At 37.8% G+C, this 23,559-nt stretch overlaps 2 protein-coding genes and 1 pseudogene across 5 annotated transcripts in view; 1 reads left to right on the top strand and 2 right to left on the bottom strand.

Annotated features, from left to right (window-relative positions):
* The window catches only part of COPS2 (COP9 signalosome subunit 2), a 31,222-nt gene extending 23,534 nt beyond the window's left edge, over positions 1 to 7,688 (bottom strand). For both annotated transcript variants that reach the window (XM_030318228.1, XM_030318229.1), the window contains exon 1: positions 7,582 to 7,688. In XM_030318228.1, coding sequence (XP_030174088.1) covers positions 7,582 to 7,635 — 54 coding nt within the window. In that variant the 5' untranslated portion in view covers positions 7,636 to 7,688. The remainder of the gene's footprint in view (positions 1 to 7,581) is intronic.
* Positions 7,689 to 9,037: 1,349 nt separating this feature from the next.
* On the bottom strand, positions 9,038 to 9,183 carry LOC115517558 (annotated as a pseudogene).
* Positions 9,184 to 17,196: 8,013 nt separating this feature from the next.
* GALK2 (galactokinase 2) overlaps positions 17,197 to 23,559 on the top strand; it is a 154,282-nt gene continuing 147,919 nt past the window's right edge. For 2 of the 3 annotated variants that reach the window (XM_030318224.1, XM_030318225.1), the window contains exon 1: positions 17,198 to 17,375. In XM_030318224.1, coding sequence (XP_030174084.1) covers positions 17,323 to 17,375 — 53 coding nt within the window. In that variant the 5' untranslated portion in view covers positions 17,198 to 17,322. Of the gene's footprint in view, positions 17,376 to 23,559 lie in introns of all 3 variants that reach the window. The other variant, XM_030318222.2, reaches the window with a different exon arrangement.

Here is a 23,559-nt window from a genome sequence, read left to right as displayed (position 1 = left end):
CTCACTAAAAGATTTTACAGGGAAATAATCGCTTGTGTTTTAGGAAGGTACTCTGGTAGTAATGAAGTAGCCCACTGGATACTCTATAAACAACAGTCTGGTTAAAAGATGATGGAGGTCTGATTTCAAATAGGAGAAAAGGGAGGAAACAAGTGTAAGTATAGAAGATGTCAAATGATATTAAGGATGTAAAATAAAAAGGACCCACCACATGGGTACAGGATAAAGGGAAATAAAGTTATCTTTAGTGCCTATCAACGACTTGGTCACACACAGTGTTACTGATCAGAACAGAGACTATAAGTAAAGTATTAAACAAATACTGCTAAACACAATTCCCCTGTCAGATGAGAAGGGTATTAACTATAATCTGTAAAAGTTTAAAGAAAATACTTTTTAAAAGAGAATCTGATAATTCAAACAATAAAAAACAAATTTTTTTAAGAAACAAAAAATTTAAGCAATATATGAAAACACTTGAACTTTGTTAAAGGGATTGAAAAACTCACTAAATTTCATTAAGTACCACCTACTTATATAATACCTCATGTCCTGCCATCTCCACAAAGCAATCTGTGGTCCATGCACACCACCCAAACCTATTCTTCCTTCCCCAAATGTGTAACACAATTCAAAATCTCTGCTTTGACATAAACTGTTCTCTCCGCTAGGAATTCTAAACTACCTCCCCTATTAGCACACTTCCCACTTTTCTCCTATGATGGTTCCTAGCCCTAACACTGCTGGAAAACATATTCATCAAGGTTTGCCTTGTGATACTTTCTTCAACCCTACTTAGGAAAATAAATTTTCTCCTTAGTCAGCTTCTACATGACATGAATCTCTCTAACATGGAGCCTTGTGAGTGTGTTTTGTTCCCACCTCCCCTCATCTCACTACCATGAGCTTCTCAAAAAGCAGAACTTTCTCTTCCTCATCTTGGTATCCCGAGTCTGGTATAATACAAAATGCTCAGTAAGTGTTTGTTTAATTGAAATGAAAAGTGGATGAATGTTCGAAAGTAACATACAAAACTTGCCAGGGGCAATTTTCACTCTAAGCTGGAATGGACCTACTGCTGAACAGGGTCAGTTCCACAGTTCCTACTTATTCTCCTGTACCTTGTCAATAAAAGTCTGTGAAATGTGCTCTAGGAAAACAAGACTCACTATTAACAATGTTCCTCAAGCCCTGACCATGTCGTGAAAGCTATACTAGATGCCAGGCACAGAAAGGCAAAGGGCAAGGTCTCACTATCCTTAAGGACTAGATATGATAGAAGTCCTAAGTAGCCATTTGTGGTTTAGACATTCATAAAGTTGCTCAAAGTTTTTAAAATTTCACTTAAGTTAATGGGTCCTAATTTATCTACAGTGTAAATCAGAACATTATTTTATTTATTCCAAACTGTTAGGCTTCAAATTAAATTTTCCAAAGAAAGTCATAAATGTCATTAGACCTGGGCTACAGTTTTGACTCTCCCACTAATTTGTCCTGTAAATTTAAGTAAGTCACTCAGACATGCTGCTTTAGTTTCTCTTATCAAATGGGGGAGGGGGGGTAGGTCAAACCCTTGGAGCTTTCTAATTCCCGCTGAGGTCCATGTGTTTATTTTGAGATATAATATACAAGTACAAATTCACGCTGTTGAATATTCACAGTTAACGGATTTCAGTTAGGGGTAAAAAGTCTTAAATTTATCTTATTCTTAGCATGTAAGAGCTGTCTCCTGTTAACTTATCATTTTAGCTATTCTTGTTTGAACCTCTCCAATCTCATTATACAAAGTATACCTATGAGGTAATGCAACAGGACTTTTTGGAAATGCATCAAAACTTATATTCCAATACTTATCCTTGAAGCAGTAATTTTTTTAAAAAGTGTTTCATTTTATTTTAGAGAAAGCGCGTGAGTGGGGGGGAGCAACAGAGGGAGAGAGAGAATACATGCTGAGCATGGAGCCTGATGGAGCCCTATGTGGGGCTCGACCCCATGACCTGAGCTGAAATCAAGAGTCAGTTGCTTGACTGAGCCACCCAGGCGTCCTGAAGTAGTAATTTTAAGAGGTAGTAAAATTATTCCAATCATGATACTAATGCATATTATGAAGTAATGCTTCTGAAACTCTGAAGAAACACTTCAGAAACACTTTTGAACAGTTTTGTTCAACACTTTTGAAACAGTTCAAAAACACTAAATATTTCTGACCTAAAACACTATCACCCGGTTTGATGGCCCAACTTATTTATCAAATATGACTCAGAATACAGTTTTCGACATCTATAAAAAAGGATAAAGCCTGATTATCACTGAAGTTTAAAAAAGAAAAAAAGCTGCACATTGTTTATAACAGCAAAAGAAAACAGGCCAAATGCTTAATAAGAGAGAACTGGTTACATAGAGGATGGCACATCCACACAATCAAAGCAGCTGTAAAAAGAATAAGTAAACTTTTGTATACTTTACATGGAATAATCTCTAAGATAAATTAAAAAACAAAGAGGGGGGGAAAATGTGTATTTGGTTACCTATGGGGAGGAATGGGAACTGGACAAATTGGGAACAAAAATAGAAAGGAATCTTTTTATATTTTTTTAACCATGTGCATATAATACCCATTATAAAAAGCTACATGGTTCAGGTTCTGAAGACAATTTTTAAGAACTCTAAAAAATTTTGAGCAATGACATAATTACTGTGTGACCTCTCATGATCAAAGTTAAGATTTTTGTTCATAATTTGTACCCTGGAACCTGTCCCCTTCTCACTTCAGCAATAAAAGTAATACAGGTTCACTGTGAAAGGTTTGTAAGAAATAAATTTTAGTTTTCCTGACACTTTTCAGATCTTGTAGAATTTTTTTCTATATTTTCCCACTCAATAAAATAAATTTTATTCCTACCCAATAAAATTGTAATACAGATTACATATTTATAGTGGATATATGTTCACTGTGTTCAGAGCATTGGTGATCAACCCTTTCTCTCCCAGGTGAGGGCTCTCAATTACAGTGCGCCATCCACAGAGGAGGGCAAGCAACCCATCTCCCTCTCTACAGTGAGCCAGTGGTTCACAGAAGGCTACAAAGACATCAGCTGGGTCACTAAAAGTCCTTCCTAGGGCTTTGCTGTTAGCTCTAGCAAGGAACACCTTTTTGGCTTTGGGTTATAATGCTAGGAAGATGCTGCATTACATCTTGTGAAGGCAATTATGCCAACACAGTGAGGAAAGCAGACCAGGAAGAGAGACAGAAAGAGAAAAAAGACCCACTACCATCATCTGAGCCATGAATCCAGCCATATTTCTACTTCCTGGTGATGTAAACCAACACATGCTCTTTTTAGTTTAAGCTTGTTTGACATATATTCCTCTTATGCCCAAGAGTCCTGACAAATACAACTGGTCAAAAGTTTTTCATATCATGGAATATTGTTTAGTAGCATGGTTTGAAGTGCCAACATTGCATTCCACCCCATGGATATATGATAATTCATCTATAACCTTATTAATATCAATAGTATTTCCCTCCTATTGATAACTTGGAGTTGTTTCCAATTATTTACAAATAAACATGTTAAGTTTCTTTTAAAAGCCTCAGCTGTACAATCAAATTTCATCTTCATGAAGTCTACATGCAACTCCAAATGTGTGTGCAACATAGAAAACACTGGCCTAGACCATAAACAGTATATTGTTTGAAAATCTGTACATTTTGTCAAATATTAACTTATGGGGACAAGAGTCTCAGAGTGAAATAACCTTTAACATCAAAGCTCCTCATATTGCACAATGATAAGTGATAGTCCTTATACCAAATACACAAATTCCTAGAATCATTCTTTTGCCCTTGTTCTTATATTGCCACTTCTTTTTCAAAGGAGATTACATATTTTTTGTAGTAATTCAAAATTATTTTTTAAAAAATAGTAGTGTTAGTTTTTAATTTGTTAAACTATGTTCTAGGGTTTTTTTATAACATGAGAAAATAAAGTTCAAGCCATCATTTGCTGATCTTGTTAAAATGGTAACGAAGTAAGAGATTCCATAAAGATATCCTATAGTTAAGACTGACACCTCTCCTTCCCAAAAAGCAAAGAACAAGTAAATATTCAGGGCATTAAAATATACTAAGTATTAGTATATAGTATAAGTATACTATATATACTAAGACCAAAAAAAACCACAACACTATTAAACATTCATTCACTGATCACAGCTATGAGCTTGACTAGGGTAATATCAGACTCACAGATTGGTAATACATTTAACCAAGTGGAATTACTCTACCTTTTTGACAATTTTTTTTGCTTGCAATACATTAAATTCAAATATACCGTGCCCTATCACAGGAGCTACTCAAGGATAGATTGTTGGAATGAAGTCAGTCTGTCCTAACTTCTTTCTAAAAAGATTACTAGAAATACAAAGCAACTTCATGCTAGAATGGCTGGACGGTGGAATTGCAATAGTTAACTTACCAATAACCTTATTTACTTAACGAATGGCAGTAGAGTTATTATTTAGTATTATTAGACCAGAAAATAATCAAGACATTTACCAGTATCATCTCCTACTTCTCCATTTAATGCTACATAAATTCCTATGCTTAGATAATGCCTGCATCTGCCTCTAATAAAAAAATAAAATAGGTCTTAGAAATAAGAGCTCAAGCAAATTAATTTCTTTCACGCTTGCTTCTTTTTTTTAAACTAAGTTGGTTCTCTTTTCTTCTAGATCTTGGGCATAAACCATTATTTACTTCCTTAGATAAAAACAGTATAGTTTTAGAAACAGATTTTTACTTTGCCTGGTGGTATCCTAACTACCTATTTCCACTAGATGGGACAAGTACAAAAAATGATTTAGGGTATTAAAATTTATCAATAGACAACCTACAAAAGATATGCTGAACATATCTGTGGTCAGAAATACTCATGGCTTTAGTTAACATTTTGACTAAAATGAAGTGATGGCAAATTTTCCCACTACCTATTTCCACTAGATGGGACAAGTACAAAAAATGATTTAGGGTATTAAAATTTATCAATAGACAACCTACAAAAGATATGCTGAACATATCTGTGGTCAGAAATACTCATGGCTTTAGTTAAGATTTTGACTAAAATGAAGTGATGGCAAATTTTCCCACAAATCATACATTTCTTTTAATAAAAAAGAAATTTCCCTAAAAGAGCAAGTCAATTCTTTGGACTCTTTAAATCACAAGAAACAACAAGACTCAGGCAAATAACTACGAAAAAACCCCCAATAACTTCTCTTCTGACAACATGTAAGCATGAAATGGCAACCAGCTTCCCTCAATCTTTTTTTAAAATATTTTATTTTTAAGTAATCTCTATACCCAATGTGCGGCTTCAGTTTACAATCCTGAAATCGACAGTCCCATGCCCTACTAACTGAGCCAGCTATGTGCTCCCCCGCCCCACCTTAATCTTTCTTTTAAGTAGGCACCGTGCCCAGTGTGGAGCCCAACACCCCAACACACGCGGGGCTTGAACTCACAACCCTGAGATCAAAACCTGAGCTGAGATCAAGAGTTCATGCTTAACCGACTGAGCCACATAGGCACTCCTAATTTTTTTTTTTTTTTAACATACAGTGGTTTAAGGAAATTAACAAAGAAAGCATAAAATAAATTACTAAATAAATTTTATGCCATCAAAAGACTAACTCATAGTAAACAAAGCATAAAAGCTTTCACTACTTGATACAGGATTGAGAAGGCAGAATGATACCTATGTAAGAGATATGGGGGGGAGGGAGGACTATTTAACAGAATGCTGTGGAGGAAGAATTCATTTAATTATGTACCAGTGTAAAATCTTACTTTTTTTGGTTAAGAAAATATAAGTCAAAACAACTATGTATTTGGCTTTGTATTGTACTGCATTATAGTGTAGGCTCTAAAAAGCTGGGAAAACTTAGCCAAGTTAAACAATATATGTTTAACAATAGAATTCTTGTGAAAACTGAGCACTACATGGGACAGTAAAATTCTCTTTTTATGCCTCAGTGTAGGCCATTCCTACACCGCAATTTCAATGATGATCTTCAAGTTTATCACAGTGCTAATAAGTCATGTACTCAATAAACTATTGTTTAGGAAAGATAAGCAGAAACATTTAAAAACAAAAATAAAAAACAGACATATTTAAAAGAGACACTTCTACAGTTATTAAAATACCTGTAATATAAATAAATGTACAAATAAAAATGCACATGATATCACAACTTATACATTCTTAATGCACTTAATGTGCTGCCTACAACTGACTTGGTTTACACAAACTGAAACGTAAAGCAGAAATCAAAACTGTTAGCAAAACTCTCCATTCAAGTTTAAGAATGATTAAAACCTCTACTATGATTTTCAGGTAACAGCAAGCATTTCCCTCTACCTTTTGCAAAGGTGCTTTCATTTAAAATAGAAAAATTAATTGTAAATTACTATACAAAGAAGTTTTACACGAATTCAAAACAATATATTAATGTCTACTCACGAATATCTGGCACTTAAAATATAAAATAAGTCAGATTTCCCTAAACATCTACTTCATAACTTTAGGATAATGCAGCATCACTATCATATGCAGGAACCATGCAACAACAACAAAAAAATTGGTGCTAATTCTTGGTCCGGATAATTTTCCTTAGTTCACACACAGATACTGTTTCTGAATAAGCAACCTGTAATGGTAGTGAATTATTTTTGAAAACCTGTAAATCCGTTGATAAGTTAAACCATGAATCTTCACAGACCACCGTTCAGCTACATAAATTCGTTCATTGTTATACGGTTGATATTTTTAACTTTGAATATTAGGAAACCTCTCAGTCAAGAAAAAAATCCATTGGGTCAACCCCCTTATCCCTACGTCCCCCACACACCAAAACAAACAGAAAAACCCCCAAAACCTCCTCCCCAGCTTTTTTCTTTAAACAAAACAAGTAATTTAACTACTTCTTTTTCAGCTATCCTTGCTCTGAATTCTCCGCTGCACCTTTACCTTAAACCAAAACGGACCCCATACAAGACTTATTATTAAGCTCTGTTTCCAGGAGACTCACAAGTGGCGTTTCGCGGTCAGGACCGGGAGCAGTAAGGCCCCCCAGTTTTCAGACCCTTGTCTCAGCATTTCCGTACTGTCTCAGTTCCAGGGTTAAGAAGAGGAGCCCAGAAAACTGGGCCTGAGAGGGCAGAGCCAGGGCCTAGACCGCTGCACGATCCCCGAGGCGGCTCCGGAGGTGGGGAAGAGGTAGGAGGCACCGAAAACCGGACCCTGGAGGCCAGGAGTGTCCACATAAACGAGGAGGCACTCGGACTTGGAGCGCAAAGCTCGGGACCCCCTTTGCTGCCTCCTTTACCCTCCCCTCCCCCATGCTGGAGAAGCAGGGCCCAGGCCCGGTGCGGGAAGGGGGAGGAGGTAAACTCGTCCTGTCACTGCACCGAGAGACGGGAAGAAGCACATGTTTTACGGGGAGAGGCCGCGGTGGCCCCTGCCCCAACCTCTAAGGCCAGACACCACCTCTAACCCCACAGTTCCGTCCCCTCCGCCTCACCAAGTCGTAGTCCTCCTCATCATCGCACATGAAATCATCCTCCATGTCAGACATCTTGGCCGGGAGGGGGGGAGAGGGAGGAGAAATTGGAGACAACCTCCTCCCACAATGCTCCACGGCTCAGAGGCGTCACTCGCAGCTTCTCCTCGCCTTCCCGTCGCTCTTAGAGGAGCAGAATGTTTCCTCCCGGAACAAATGCGCTCGGTGTCGGGAGGATTCACTACGACGCCAAAAGGGAGTGCACTGCCCCTTCTTCCTGCGAGGCGGTTGGTGCCTTAGCAACTAAACCTAGCAACTGGGGAATCGTCTAGTGCTGGGTATCTCCGCTGAAGGGCCTTGGAAACCTTGAGCTCACACTGAGCAGTTTCCAGCCTCCTGGGCAAGGGAACAGTCTCTTCCCTTGCCTGGGACTCTGGAACCATTTCATTCTGGTGAAAGTGAGAGGCACCATAGGACCAGAAGCCTTTCGCGGAGAAAAGGCTGACATGCCCGTCCTATTTGACAGGTAGTAGTATTTCTGCTTCATCTATTTGCCATTTGCCCACATATTGTGGTGGGTATTCCTGTGATGTTTGGAGACCTTTTTAGCGGCACGGTTTACACCTAATGCGTGTTTGTAGTCGGCAAAACGATACTGTGGCTGTCCCACACCGTTAAGCATCAATCAATTGAGGCGCCTAAAGTCTTATTCAGTTGTTCAACAGGTTATAAACTGACCTTTACTGCCCTTACCCGAAATTAAGGTAACAGTAAACGACTGGTTTTTAAAATATGCATTATTGTTGCACAAAATCATTAGCAGAATTCAGAATGAAAAACACGAAATACAAGGGGAAAACTGCGTTTCAAACAGCACTTTGAATATAAACTTCCAGTTCTGTTCACTTGAATCCACAAATTTTATATAGTTATAGCACGGATATAATTTCGGATAATTTTTACACCAAGTTATGTAACAACATGGGACAATATATTGGGGGTCCCATTACATGGGACCGTATATTCTTGGCAATGATCATTTTAATAGTTGGGTAATAATCCCTTCGTTGAATGTACCAACTCATAATGATTTACTTAAGCATGCCATTATTGTTACACATTTAGAATATTGCAAAACCAGTATTATTTTAAACAATTTTGCTGCTAATATATTTGTCAGTTTATTTTTTTCTTAGGAAAAAGCCCAAGAAGAGGAATTACAGTCTGGATTTTTTAGTAATCCATTGAATTGTGATCTTTTTGGTTATAGTTCTTAAAAGCTATATTTATAACAATGATACTGCCTACCTATAAACAAAGTTTTTCCCTAATAGTCTTTTCCTCGCACCGTTTTATTGTGAGAATTTCAAACATACAGAAAAACTGAAAGAATAGTCCAGTGAATATGTGTGTACCCACTATCAGCTTTGTGTTTGTGTATATATTCCCTGAATCAATGGAAAGTAAAATGCAGATATCATGATACATCACTCTTAAGTGCATCTATGTTTATGTCCTAAAACCAAGGACATTTTCTTATGTTTTCAGATTATTACATCAAGAAAATTAATAATTACCCAATGTCTTCTACACTTGATCTTAGCCAAAAGGCTGAGAAGCGATCCCCAATGTCTTCTGATACCAAGTCCATATTCAAAATTCCCCTGTAAGACATAGGATTTTTGAATTGGAAGAGCCTTTAATGATATCACTTTAGGGTCTAAGGCTTTCCAATCATGGCAGTTCATTAGATTATAACTTCCCAAATCCCATACCAGAGATTCTGATTCAGTAGGTCTGGGGTAGAGCTTAGGATCTATACTTGTAAACCTTAAAACAAACCAAAAAAAAAAAATCTCCCTATAACTGAGGTGACTTTACATCCTAGTTTTCTGAGACAACCCTGATTTAGTACTGCTGTCCCAGAATAGTAATTGTCATCCATCACTCTCAGAAGTTTGAACCATAAGTCACATGGTTACTTTACCTGAAATCCATAATTCTTCAAAAGAGAAAATAGAATTCCAAGGTGGCTAAGAGGTTTATTTGCTCAGAGTAATCAGAACTACATTGTTGTGCTTTCTATTTGTATAGCAATTTTGCAATTATCTGTTAACCATGTACATAGTGATCACATGAATAAAACTGCATGTTGATTTACATTGAATTTATTGATATAATTTTCTGCTTTTAATGTAATTCTTTACTTTTACAATGGAAAAATAATTATTCAACTTAAGTTAGTGACTAGGAGCACTAGAAAAACTGCAGCTAAATTTTGAGCATAATATTCTTAGTCATTTACAAATTTAACCAACCCAGTCTGGAAATTTTCTAAGACAGAGAAAAAGGTTTTCACAGTGCTTGGGGACACAAGTCCTAAAGAAATGTTGGTTGAATGAATAAATGTTAATTTTTCTTTAAAAAGTTTTAAATCTTTATATATTTACTTATTTTAACATTTATTTATTTTTGAGAGACAGAACACGAGCAGGGGGCAGGGCAGAGAGAGAAGGAGACACAGATCTGAAGCAGGGTCCAGGCTCTGAGCTGTTAACACAGAGGTGAACATGGGGCTTGAACCCACAAACCTTGAGATCATGACATGAGCTGAAGTCAGATGCTTTACCAACTGAGTCACCCAGGTGCCCCATGTTTATTTATTTTTTGAGAGAGAGAGAGAGCGTGAGCAGGGGAGGGCAGAGAGAGAGGGAGACACAGAATCCAAGAGAGAGAGAGAGAGAGCGTGAGCAGGGGAGGGCAGAGAGAGAGGGAGACACAGAATCCGAAGTAGGCTTCAGGCTCTGAACTACCCGTACAGAGCCAGATGCAAAGCCACAAACAATGAGATCATGACCTGAGCTAAAGTCAGACGCTCAACTGACTGAGTGCCCCTAAATGTTAATTTTTTCTGTGCAGGGAGTGCCCTTATAGCTATCTCTATGCATCAAAATATTTTCTGTCCTTAAAGATCCATTTAAGTGTCACCTCACTCAACCTATCCTGAATACTTTGTGCAATTATGATAGTCTTTTTTTCTTGACATCAGTTTTATTCAGTGGTAAATAATACATTTTTTAAAAATGTTAACAGGGAGCATTGATGTGATGTGATGCCTTTGTAGAAAGTGGATCCTAAGTTTTAAAAATATATATTAAGGGCGCCTGGGTAGCTCAGTCGATTGAGCATCCAACTTTTGATTTCAGCTCAGGTCATAATCCCAGGGTTGTGGGATTGAGCCCTGCTTTGGACTCCATGCTGGGCATGGAGCCTGCTTAAGATTCTCTCTCTCTCCCTCTGCCCCTCTCCCCTGCTCTCACTCTCTCTCTCTCTCGAATAAAAATAAAATAATATAAAGATATATATTAAACACTTAAGGTATAATCTTATCAGCTTCATTGAGATACAATAGCTGCACATCCTTAAAGTGTACACTTTGATGAATTTTGACATATGTATACACCTGTGGAACCATTACCACAACCAAGGTAGTGAGGATATTTATTACTGCAGAAGTTTCCTCATTACTTCTTGGTAATCCTTTTTCAACCCTCTTCACTTTTCTCAGGCAACCACTGATCTACTTTTTGTCATATAGATTATTTTTCATTTTGTGAAATTTTATATAAATGAATCATACATTATGTACTCTCTTTTGCCTGGCTTCTTTCACTCAGTATAATTACTTTGAGATTCATCCATATTGTTTCAATTGGTTTCAATTGATTGTTTATTTTTATTGCTGAGTGTTCCATTGTATGGATATCTTACAAGTTCTTTGTTAACTTGTTGATGGATATTTGAGTTTTTTCAGTATTTAGCTTATACAAATAAAGCAGCTAGGAACATATGTGTACAAGTTTTTGTGTGGACATATGTTTCATTTCTTATGAGTAATGGGGTGGACAGACTGAAGGTGGTCTTCTTATTACCCATGCTCTTGGATAATCCTTTCCCGTTGAATGTGGGTGGGATCTGTGACTTGCTTCTAACCAATAAGATACAGCAAAGGTGATGTATGTGATTATGTGTATATAATTATGTTATACAAGATTGTAAACTCATCTTGCTGGAGAGATTCTATCCCCCTTGTTGCTTTGAGAAAGTAAGAGGCGATGTTATGAAGGATCATGTGTCAATGAGCTGAAGGCACCACCTGACCAACAGCCAGCAAGAAGCTGTGGCCTTCACTCTGGCAATGCACAAGAACTAAATACAGTAAAACCTTGGTTTGCGAACATAATTCGTTCCATAATGCTTGTGACCCAAAGCACTTGTATCAAAGCAAATTTCCCCATAAAAAATAATGGAAACATAGATGATTCATTCCACAACTGAAAAACATTCATATAAAAATGATTACAATTCTGTAATGTAAAATAATAAAGAAAACACAAAATATGAAGAAAAATAAATTAACCTGCACTTACCTTGGAAACCTTTGTGGCTGGTTGTGAGGGAGACAAGAGAGGAGGGTTATTATGTAGGATGACTTTCACTATCACTAGCACACTAACAGAATCACTGCTATCTATTGGCTCAATGGAATCTTTTTCTTTTCATATAACTTTAACAAGGAACCTATCCAATAGCACTTGCTTTTGCCTTCTTTTGAGGATTTCATAGAAATGTGACATTGCATTGTCATTAAACAGATTCATTGTTAGCACTGCTACAGCCTTATTCGGCCTTGCTTTTTGGGTGGTGCTTTTCTACAAAATTTTGCACTGTTTCCCACATTTTACACATCTCCCTAATTTCATTTGAAGTGAGGGATTCCTCTGCCTTTTCCCCCTCCTCCTCTACAGACGAGACGCAGATGTAGACTTCTTATAAAATCTTGCAATTTCGGCCACTCACATACATCATTCGTATTTCTGTATGGTTTTCTTCTTAACTTTCACAGTAATCATCTCCTTCTTACTGCCGTTCTTTTCAACCTCTTTCTGTACGGGGGCCATTGCTCGCATGGATGTTGACTGTAGTACAGTATTAATAATCTCTTGTCATATACTGTATTTAACGTAACTGGCAATAAGGCAGCTGAGGAAAGGGTCTATATCTGCAGGCAGCCTGACCTAGAATGAAGCAAAGCATTCCTGAGCTTACTCTTGTATAGAAAAGCGAAGGACTGTCCATAGGTGCTTTGAAGTGACAAAAATATACTAGTGCCAGTTGTGGGCACCTTCCAACATTCTGAAAAATCACTGATTTCTGCCAAACACTGTGGCCTGAGACTGAGCATCTGAGCATGGGACACAGTCACCCACAATCCCTCAGAGAGAGTGAGAGCGAGAGCGAGAGCGAGAGAGAGAGAGAGAGAGAACCATTGGCTCAGTTGTGATCATGTGACATTCAGCATCATGTACTACTCGTATTGCAAGACATTGCTTGTTTATCAAGTTAAAATTTATTAGAAATGTTCACTTGTCTTGCAGAACACTCACAAAACAAGTTACTTGCAATCCAAGGTTTTACTGGATTGCTAACAGGTGATCTTACAAATGAATCTGTCCCCAGTTGAACCTCAGATAAGACTTTCTGAGATGCTAAGCCATACCCAGCTAAGCCATACCCTGACTCCTGAGCCATAGACATTATGAGGTAATTATACTGCTAGGTTTGTGGTAATCTTATGTAGTAATAGATAATGAATATGGATAAATACCTAGCAATGGAATGGTTGGATTATATGGTAGGTGTATGCTTAACTGTAGAACTCTTAAATTGTTTAAGTGATTTTGCCATTTTGCATATCTACCAGCAGTATATAAGAGTTCTACTTGCACCACATCCTAGTCAACACACAGTGTGGTCAGTTGTTTTAATTTTAGCCACTCTAGCAGGAGTGTAGTGGTGTATTATTGTGGTTTTAATTTGCGTACCCTTACTGACTAATTTTGAACATCTCTCCATGTGCTTATTTGTCATCCATGTATCTTCTTTGGTGAAGTATGTCTTCAGTTCTGTTGCCCATTTTTAAATTGGATTATTCATTATTACCATTGAGTTGTAAGAGCTTTTTATGCTTTTTATGATATATTGAGGAATATTTGCCAAAACTAAGTGCACCAGGATTTTTTTTTTATGTTTTCTTATGGAAATTTTATATAGTTTCAACTCTTACATTAAGACTATGACCCCATGTCAAGTTTAACTTTTGTATATACTATGAGGTAAATGTGGAGGCTTGTTTTTTTTTCTATAAATGGATATCAAATTGTTCCAGCATTATTTGTTGAAAAGATGCTTTGTTCTGTGTTGAATTGTCTTGGCACCTTTGTTGAAAATAATTGACATTTAATTCCCAACATAATTTGAGCCCTTTAAAGTATATTTTTGATAACTTTATGTTACTCTGTATTATGATTATTTTATATTCTTTATTAAGCTGAAAACTCTTTGAGGACACAACTATCTTACCTCTGAATCCCCTGAAACTAAGCATGTGCCTTGCCTATAGAAAGTGCTCAACAGGGGTGCATGGATGCCTGAGTCAGTTAAGCATCCCACTCTTGATTTTGTCTCAGGTCAGGATTTCATGGTCTTGAGATCGAGCCCTGTTGGGCTCTGTGCTGACAGCATGGAGCCTGCTTGGGATTCTCTTTCTTGCCTTCTCTCACTGTGCCTCCCCCACGTGTGCTCTCTCTCTTTCTCTTTCAAAATAAAAAAAAAACATTAAAAAAAAGAAAATGCTCAATAAAAATGTGATATGTTTAAGTAAACCCTAGCATTCATGATCCCTCACCTCTTTAGGTTGAGACATATGGTTGCCCCAAATAGGCTCATAATTTGGCATCCTTTCAGACTGATACTTAAAAAAAAAAATGTTTATTTATTTTTTCGAGACAGAGAAAAAGAGAGCATGAGCAGGGGAGGGGCAGAGAGAGAGGGAGTCACAGAATTTGAAGTAGACTCCAGGCTCTGGGCTGTCAGCACAGAGCCTGATGTGGGGCTCAAACCCACAAACTATGAGATCATAACCTGACCCAAAGTCAGAGGTTTACCAACTGAGCCACGCAGGCGCCCCCAGACTGATCATCTTAAAATTTTTTTTGATGCATTTATTTAGAGAGGCTGAACACCATATGCTAGAAGGCAAAAAAAGAGGACTCCTTTTGTATTGATTAAGATCTGGACAGGAAACTCATAATATACTCAGGGGGGTTAATTAAAATTTTAATGAAGGCACTGGGGCACTTGCCTGGCTCAGTTGATAGAGCATCAGACTCTTGATCTCAGGGTCATGAGTTCAAGCCCCATGTTGGGCATAAACCTTAAAAAAATCAACTGGATTTAATAAAACTTAAAAAAAATTGATGTTATTTCTAAAAAAAAAATTAATGAAGGGACTATTTACAGAGATGGGGACAGAGATGAGGTCAGGGTTGAGGGAACCAACAATGATGGTGAAACACCCAGGGAATAGCAAGCATCAGGCTCTTTACCACCTCTTGAAGGCTTGAAGGGGCAGAGGGAAGAAATGGTTCTACTAGAGCTCAGCAAGAGCAGGAACCCTGTAAAATTGACCTTCCAACAGCAGCGGTGGTTGTAGAGAAACACAGCTACTGCCATAGCTATAGCAAAGGTGTGGTTTTGGGCATGGGTGTAGGAGGGTGGTGACAAATACCTTAACTTTGGCTGTAGCATGAATTATATACTTCACTTAGGAAGGAATTTTCTCTCTTTCAAAGGCATTTAAATTGGTGACTATCTGTTCTTGGAGCATATCCCTTGATTTTTTTTTTTTTTTAAGTAGGCTTCATACCCAGCATAATGCCCAATGTGGGCTTGAATTCAGGACCCTGAGATCAAGACTCTGATGTTTAAACAACTGAGCCACCCAGGTGCCCCTCCCTTGATCTTACCAATCAACCTAAGTGGCTTATCAAAATGTTATTTCTACCTACATTTAATACCCACTCTTTCCTGAGAGGAGTTCTGATAAATAGTTTGCATGATCTCATTACATTCCCATCTAATAGACTGATGGCCTTGCTTAGTTAGTGCCCCTTTTAATCTACATCAGTCTCTTCAGTTGGAAAAAAATGATGTGTTGTAAATGCATGGTGCTTACAGAGAACTTAATAAATGTTTTATCTTTAACTCAATCAACTACTCATATTAACCCTTCAGAATGCTTTATACTGCAGTTGCATCTTTTATCTCTAAAATTGCCATAGGAGGAATGTGCAGAAAGAGGATGTGAGGCATGTTAGTTTTCATTCCTTACACTGACATTGACCTTGTAAAAAATGTCTCTTGTAAAAATACAATTACACACTTTTAGCAATGTTATTGTTGTTTGCCATTTTGGCATCTCTAATGCCCATTTGTTTTTATTCCCACCCAAAATGGTGACCATACATCCTAGGTTTATGAAATGAACCACCTACTTTTCAGAATGGTGTGTGGTGTGGAGGCAAAGCAGGGAGCAGGCACAATTATACTGTAATTCCAAATTTGTCTTTGTTTCTTTCCTTTCGGAAATCTGTAAGTTCTTTATGTTTTGCATCAACCCTCGCATGATTCCCCTGTGAACTAAAGCAGCAATGACAGTGCTCAATTGACAATTCAAGCTTGGCTACCAGTTAAGAGTGTGGCCTCAGGAAGTCACTTCACGCTTCAGTTGTTCATTCAGTTCATCTCGACAGGTGCTACCTAGATATACAGTTCCTACCCTCAACTTGCTTACTTTGTCGTAGTGGTAGTGATGGTGGAGATGGTGATACAGATAATAGTACAAAAGAAAATAAATATACGGAACTTATGAGAAATCTGAAGGAAAGAAAAATACAGTAGAATGATGGGGTGGGAATGATATGCTTTTTGAGTAGGGCATTTGGGATTTCTCTAGGTAACTGAAAAAATGTAGGGTTGAACCAGATGCAAAGGCTCTTGCAGTTTAAAAGACATGTATTTTCTTTCTTTTTTAAAAAGTTTTTTTTTTTTTTTTTTTTGAGAGAGAGAGAGAGAAAACCCGTGCAAGTGGGGGGAGGGGCAGAGAGAGAGAGGGAAAGAGAGAATCCCAAGCAGGCTCTGCAATGAAAGCACAGAGGACCCGGGGCTCCATTTCACCCACGGTGAGATACTGATCTGAGCCCAAAGTCAAGAGCCAGATGTTTAGCCTACTGAGCCACCCAGGCACCCCAAAAGACAAGCATTTTCTTCTTTTCACTATTGTGTTCTGGGAAGTTCCACTGATGCCTCCATTCTTATTGCCTCAATAAGCAAAAGTGTTTAAATCAAATGCTGCATCAATTTTATACCGCCCGATTTTGAAATAATCCACACAAAAGGTAATAACTGAACAATTTAGTGTTATTTAGGGATGTAGCTGCTGGTCATGAAAGAAAAAACCCTTAAAAAGAAGAAAAAAAAAAGAACGGAAAAAGCAACCTGGGGCAATAGGTTATGATTGTATTCTCAGACTTAAGCCCCAGGGCGCAGAAAATAAACCTCCTTAGCTTCTTCCTAAGCGCTGGGCACAGGGGCCCCCGCGAGTCCCGGGTCCCCCGGAGCTGAGCAGCGCGGCGGCTGTACCTGACAGCTGCTGCGCGGGCACCAAGCCCTGGAGCCCAGGGAGGAGGAGCCGTAGGCGGGGCCGACTGGAAGCGGCCACCTCAGCAGAGCTGCAGGATTTCCGCAGGGTGAGGGCTGCTGTCGCCCGGAAGAAAAGACGCCTGCAGCAGATGTCTCGTGATTACCTCGGGAGCTCGGTTTCACCAGTTGACACTGGAAGAAAGAAGGATCTAGCGAAACATGGCTACGGAGGGCCCTGCCACGCGTCGAGTCCGAGTGGCAGAACATCCCAGGTGGGGGAGAGGAGATGACGCGTTTTGGGATCGCCCGGGTAGGCGAGGTGCAGACAGTGTCCAGGACTTCTGGCTCTTCGCTGGGGGCTTCTTTTGCTCCCGGGAGTGGACAGAATCCCTGGGATTTTCTGAGGCCGCGCGGCTGGGCTTGAGAGAAAGACCACGCCGCAAACACTTTCCACCCTGATTCCTACCAAGGGTTGAACGTTTTTCTTCATCCATGCAGATCCTTCTTTTCTCTTTCTTGCTGAAGGTGGTACACTCTTTGTGCTGGGCTTTAGCAGACGTACCCAAATTAACTTTGAACCCCTTCTTTCTTTTTCTTGCCTGCCGGCGGATAGTACTTTTTAAAGTCTCCTTTCTAAAATACTCCTTGAAAACAAACATGCAAAAAGCCCCAAACCAAACCCTCCAAACAACCCTCCCATACCTTGGTTTCTGCATCCTTTTAAATAAACCATAAAATCTATGAATTGTCACTTAAGGACTTAATCTGCCGCCACTACCTAGCTACAGCATAACTTTGCTTAATGATACCTAATGGAGGATCGTTTCATTTGAGGGCATCTTGCAGATACTTTGTAGAAATACTTAGTACTTCCGACCTAGGCCAGAAATCTCAGAGTGAAGTCTCTAACCTGCTACATATTAGCCTGTAGGCTTTTCTAAGTTTGGTTTCTGTCTCCCTTTGCTGTTTATAATTTTTACGTTTTTCCCTGTTAACTTTTTTCTCTGACGTTAAGTCCTTTAGCTCTCCCTACTTCCTGGTCTCTCACTGTCCTGTGACAGTTGATAATATTGTAACTTCCTAAAACTTGTAGATGCTTTTTTCACCCTTTAGAAAGCAAACATTGAGTCTTTAGTTAGCTAAAAGAAACATAATTTTTGGTTATGGAGACCAGCAGGGCTTTAGACTACGTATGTCTCTGGCCTTGCGAGGTACTATTGCCCTTACATACTTGAATGAATTAGGACACGTTGTGAAATAAGATTCATAAGGAATTTGTCATATGGAAACAATCTTGACCCTTGTCAAGTTTAGTTTTTTACATAAAACATATCCATGTATAAATTTCTTCTGTGTTTCCATTTAATATGATTTAATCATAATGCTTGATATTTCCATAGTTACCGTGTGGGGTAAGGGGAATGGTGGTAACATGTACTTCACTAAAAGTGAAGAATTGTTTCCTAGCTTTCCTTAGAGTTGTTTCTTGCCTTTTTATGACTTCCATAATACTCATTCATGCAACAGGTATATATTAATATTTATCATTCTGTGCAAGCTGCTGAAGAGATCATAGTAACAGTCAGATAATTGTGCTCTGCCGCTTTCTTTTCACTTGTGCATGAAATACAGTTATAAGCTTCAAGCAGTGTTTCAGCCACTTACTCATTTTAGCAGGATGAGTTCAGTTAAATCTAGATAGTATATCTATAAACCTGCCTAACTGGTCATATATTGCAATATGCTAAAGGGGAAAAAATGCATAAGGCCCCCAAGGCCAGACTGTCTTCTTGGGAATTCCTGCTGTTTCTTTAGAATGACTCTTCAGTTTCACAGGGCACATGACCATCTGAGTAAAGGCACTAGTCAACCACATTAAACACTTCAGGAATCTTAATTTATTTTTTATTCTTTTTATATAAATATCAAATAGAAATAGAAGCTCTTTTTTTCTACCTTCTAATCTTGCATGTTCCCTGTACCGTAAGACTGCTTCACATTCTAGCTTTGCATTTTTAGCAGTGGTGTGTCTTCTCTTTTTCTTCTTTTTAGAATTAATTTTTGATTTCTTGGATTATTATTCTTTTTTTGTAACAGCTTTGATATATATTGATATATAATTCACATACCATACAGTTCACCTATTTAAAGTTTATAATTAAATGGTTTCTAGTATATTCACAGGATTGTACAGCCCTTTCCATAATCAAAGTTAGAATGTTTTCATCATCCCCCAAAGAACTCTGTATCCTTTAAACTATCACCCCCAGCTCCCTGCCCTAAGCAACCACTAATATAATTTCTGTCTCTATAGATTTGCTTATTCTGGACATCTCAAATAAATGGAATCATGTAATATGTGGGGTTTTGTGAACTGGCTTCTTTCACTTAACATAATGTTTTCAAGGTTCATCCATGTTGTAACATGTTATCAGTATGTTAATCCTTTTTATGATTGAATAGTATTCCATTGTATGATGCACCACATTTTGTTTATTCATCGGTTGATGGACATTTCAGTTGTTTGTACTTTTTGGCTCCATGAATAATGATGCTGCATGAATGCATTCTTAATATGAAAGATTTGTATTATTTAAAAATATGTTCATTAAAGCTTGGGGCACCTGGGTGGCTCAGTCAGCTGAGCATCCAGGGTCATGGGATTGAGCCCCCCGTCGGGCTCTGCTCTGAGTGCGGATTCTCTCTCTTTCTCTCTCCCTCTGCCCGCCTCTCTCAGGTATGTATATATATATTCATTAAAGCTTGAAAATCCTACTGTTCCTTTCTTCAATATAGTCTCTGATTCCTATCCTGTGCTGCCAATTCTTACTCCCTTCTTAGAAGTTATCCATTTGGTTTATATTCTTGTAATATCATTTTATCCTTCTGGTATCACTGTATCTTTATATCATTATTACCATTTTTTACAAAAATGGTAACATTATATCTCATGATCTGTGAGTTTGAGCCCTGTGTCAGGCTATGTGCTGAGAGCTCATTGCCTGGAGCCTGTTTCAGATTCTGTGTCTCCCTCTCTTTCTGTTCTTGCACCCCCACTTGCACTCTGTCTCTTTCTGTCTCTCAAAAATAAAGATTAAAAAATTAAAAAAAAGCGGTATCATTATATTCATAAAAGTGAAATCATATTTGTTTTTCCTGTTACTTTTCTCCACTTAGCAATATTTCTCAGAGATCTTGGCATATCAGTCCATACAGACTTATTTCATTGTTTTTACAGCTGAGAAGATTTCATACTATGAATACCATTATTTATTTAACCACTCAACTATTAGAATGTACATTAAAGTTTCAAATTTTTCACTCTTATAAACAATGCTGCAGTAAACATCTTTGAACATTTTTGTGGATACTTCTTGAAGCTCATTTATGGAAATGGAATCAGGGTCAAAGTTAATAAATACTTAAAATTTTGATAATTCCTGCCAAATGGCCCTGCAAGAAAGAGATGCTATTAGATTATCTATTTCTTGTTGGTTTTAAGGAACTCTTTATGTTTGTGAGGATTTTTTTTTAATGAATGTATGTAGTTTTGGATATAAACCATTTGTTGTTTTGTATGTAATATATATATTGTTCCCAGTCTAGCACTCTTCCTTTATCTTGATGATGTCTTTTGTTGTGTAGACATTTTGTACTTTATGTATTCTAGTACAGTGTTGAATGATAGCACTTTTGTCCTGATTCTGATTTCAGAGGGGAAGCTTCTAATATTTTGTCATCAAATAAAATGTTTACTATTTCTGGTAAATAGCCTTTATTAAATTGAGGACATTTTTTTTTTCTTTTCTAACATGTCCATGGCCTTTTTTCTTATTTTAAATTTTATTTAAAAATTATTAGTAATGATTATTGAATCTTTTTTTTTTTTGCATATTTTTGAGAGGATCATGGAATTATAGTTTTTCCCTTTTATGCTGTTAGAATAGTGTATTTCATCAATAGATTTCCTGGTGCTATCTTTATATTCCTGGAAAAAACTCCTGTTTGGTTACAAATATTATAAAATAATGTGTGTTGGATTAACATTACCAATATTTTATTTACTTTTTCTCTGTTTCCACAAGTGATAGTAGCCTATATTTTGCTTTTGGGGGCTGTTTTGGCAAGTGGGTTATTCTGGCCTCCTAAAATGACATGGGAAGGCTTTCCACAGCTTCTACCGTTAGAACCATTTATAAAAACAAAGAATTGTCTTTCTTTTAAGGTCTGGCTGAACTAACTCATAACATTTTCTGGGCCTTATTAAGGGGATTGTTTCTGACTACTTTTTCTGTTTCTCTTCTGTCAATTTTTAGAAATTTGTACTAAGAAGAAAAAAATCACCCCTTTGTCTAGATTAAAATTTTTTAAAGTCTCTTTTGAATCTATAGTTGTCTCTTATTTCTCATATTGATTTTATTAAAAAAAATTTTTTTTTTGATTTTTTTTTTTTTTAATTTATTTTTGAGACAGAGAGACAGAGCATGAGCAGGGGAGGGGCAGAGAGAGAGGGAGACACAGAATCTGAAGCAGGCTCCAGGCTCTGAGTTGTTGGCACAGAGCCTGACGCGGGGCGGGGCTCGAACTCAGGAGCTGTGAGATCATGACCTGAGCTGAAGTCAGACGCCCAAATGACTGAGCCACTCAGTTGCCCGATATTGATTTTATATAGTGAGACTCAAAACTTTTTTCTACATTATTGTTTTTATCACAGAACCAGTTTGTAATTTTTTTTTACCATGTCTGCTATTTTCCCCCTAGTTCAGTAAATTCTACGTTTATCTTTTAAGTCATTTCTTTTCATTTCTGTATTGCTAGTTTTTTGTGCTATATGCATACTTCATTTATTCTCATTATTTCTTATTTTCTTATATTCACTGAAGGCCAGTACCATTATGGTTGCATCTTACAAGTTTTGGTATATAAATCCCTAATTTTTGTTATATTCTAAATAATTGTAAACTTGGTTTTAATATCTACTTTCCCTCAGCTTTATCTTGCTCACTAATTTGTTCGTCAGCTCTTCATTCTACTATTCAGCTCATCTACAATTTAAAACAATTTTTCCTTCTTTATGTTTTTATTTTTTATTTGAGAGAGAGAGAGAGAGAGAGAAAGAGCGTGTACATGCACACAAGCTGGGGAGGGGCAGAGAGAGACAGAGACAGAAGGTCTGAAGCGAGCTCTGTGCTGATAGCAGAGAGCCCAACGCTGGGCTCGAACTCACCAACCATGAAATCGTGGCCTGAGCCAAAGTCAGAGGCTTAACCCACTGTGTCACCCAGGCACTCCACCATCTACTATTTTTATTGTCACCATCATGATTTTATTTTCCAAGATCTCTAATATAATTATTGTTTCATTTTTACATTTGAATTTCTGATCGGGAGGAATTTATTGTGGTGGAAGGATTGAAGTAGGATTAACCACTCCCCCTTTAATAACAATTATCTATACTTTGAAATGCCATTTTTAATGTTTATTAAATTTCAAAATAACAGTTATAATAAAAACTAATAATTATTTCATGCTTCTAAAACCCTCAAAACAAACCTTTGCTGTGAGTTCTGTTATTCTCAGTTTGTATTTGAGGAAAGTGAGGCATAGAGCTCACATAAATTACCATTATAAGGGAGGAAAGACTTTTTCTCTACCCTTTTAGGTTTAGTAGCTTGGGTCCTGAGGGTTAAACTGACAAGAGATAGATTAACAGGAGAAAAGGTTTATTTCACACACACAGGGGCTTCACAGAAAAGAAGTGAAATCCTGGGGCAGCTGGTGGCTCATCTGTCAAGCATCCAACTCTTTCTTTTTTTTTTTTTTATAATTTTTTTTTTAACGTTTATTTATTTTTGAGTCAGAGAGAGACAGAGCATGAACGGGGGAGGGTCAGAGAGAGGGAGACACAGAATCTGAAACAGGCTCCAGGCTCTGAGCGGTCAGCACAGAGCCCAACGTGGGGCTTGAACTCACGGACTGCGAGATCATGACCTGAGCCGAAGTCCGCTGCTTAACCGACTGAGCCACCCAGGCGCCCCCAACTCTTAATCTCAGTTTAGGTCATGATCTCATGATTCATGAATTTGAGCCCCAATTTAGTGTGGAGTCGTCTTGGGATCCTCTCTTTCCCTCTCTCTCTACTCCTGCTCTGCTGGTGCTCTCTCTCTCTCTCAAAATAAATAAACTTAAGAAAAAAAGTGAAATCCTAAGAAGTTGTTGGTTCTAGGAGCTTATATACCATTTTAACAAAGGATGATAGATTGTGAGAAGTGACTAGACAAAGGAAAGCTGTTTGGGCTTTTAGGGGTGGTGAGTTGTGGGACTATATGGGGGAAACCTTACTAAGGTAAGGGTTATTATAGTAAGTTTTGTTCATGTACACCCCAGTCAGTGAGGTCTTCAGTAATGAGTCCTCTCTCGGTGTGAGAGAGGGGAGGAGAGACAACCTCACAGAGG

Source organism: Lynx canadensis, chromosome B3 (genome assembly GCF_007474595.2).
Source record: "Lynx canadensis isolate LIC74 chromosome B3, mLynCan4.pri.v2, whole genome shotgun sequence".
Classification (NCBI taxonomy): Eukaryota; Metazoa; Chordata; class Mammalia; order Carnivora; family Felidae; genus Lynx; species Lynx canadensis.
This window is presented reverse-complemented; position numbering and strand designations above follow the sequence as displayed.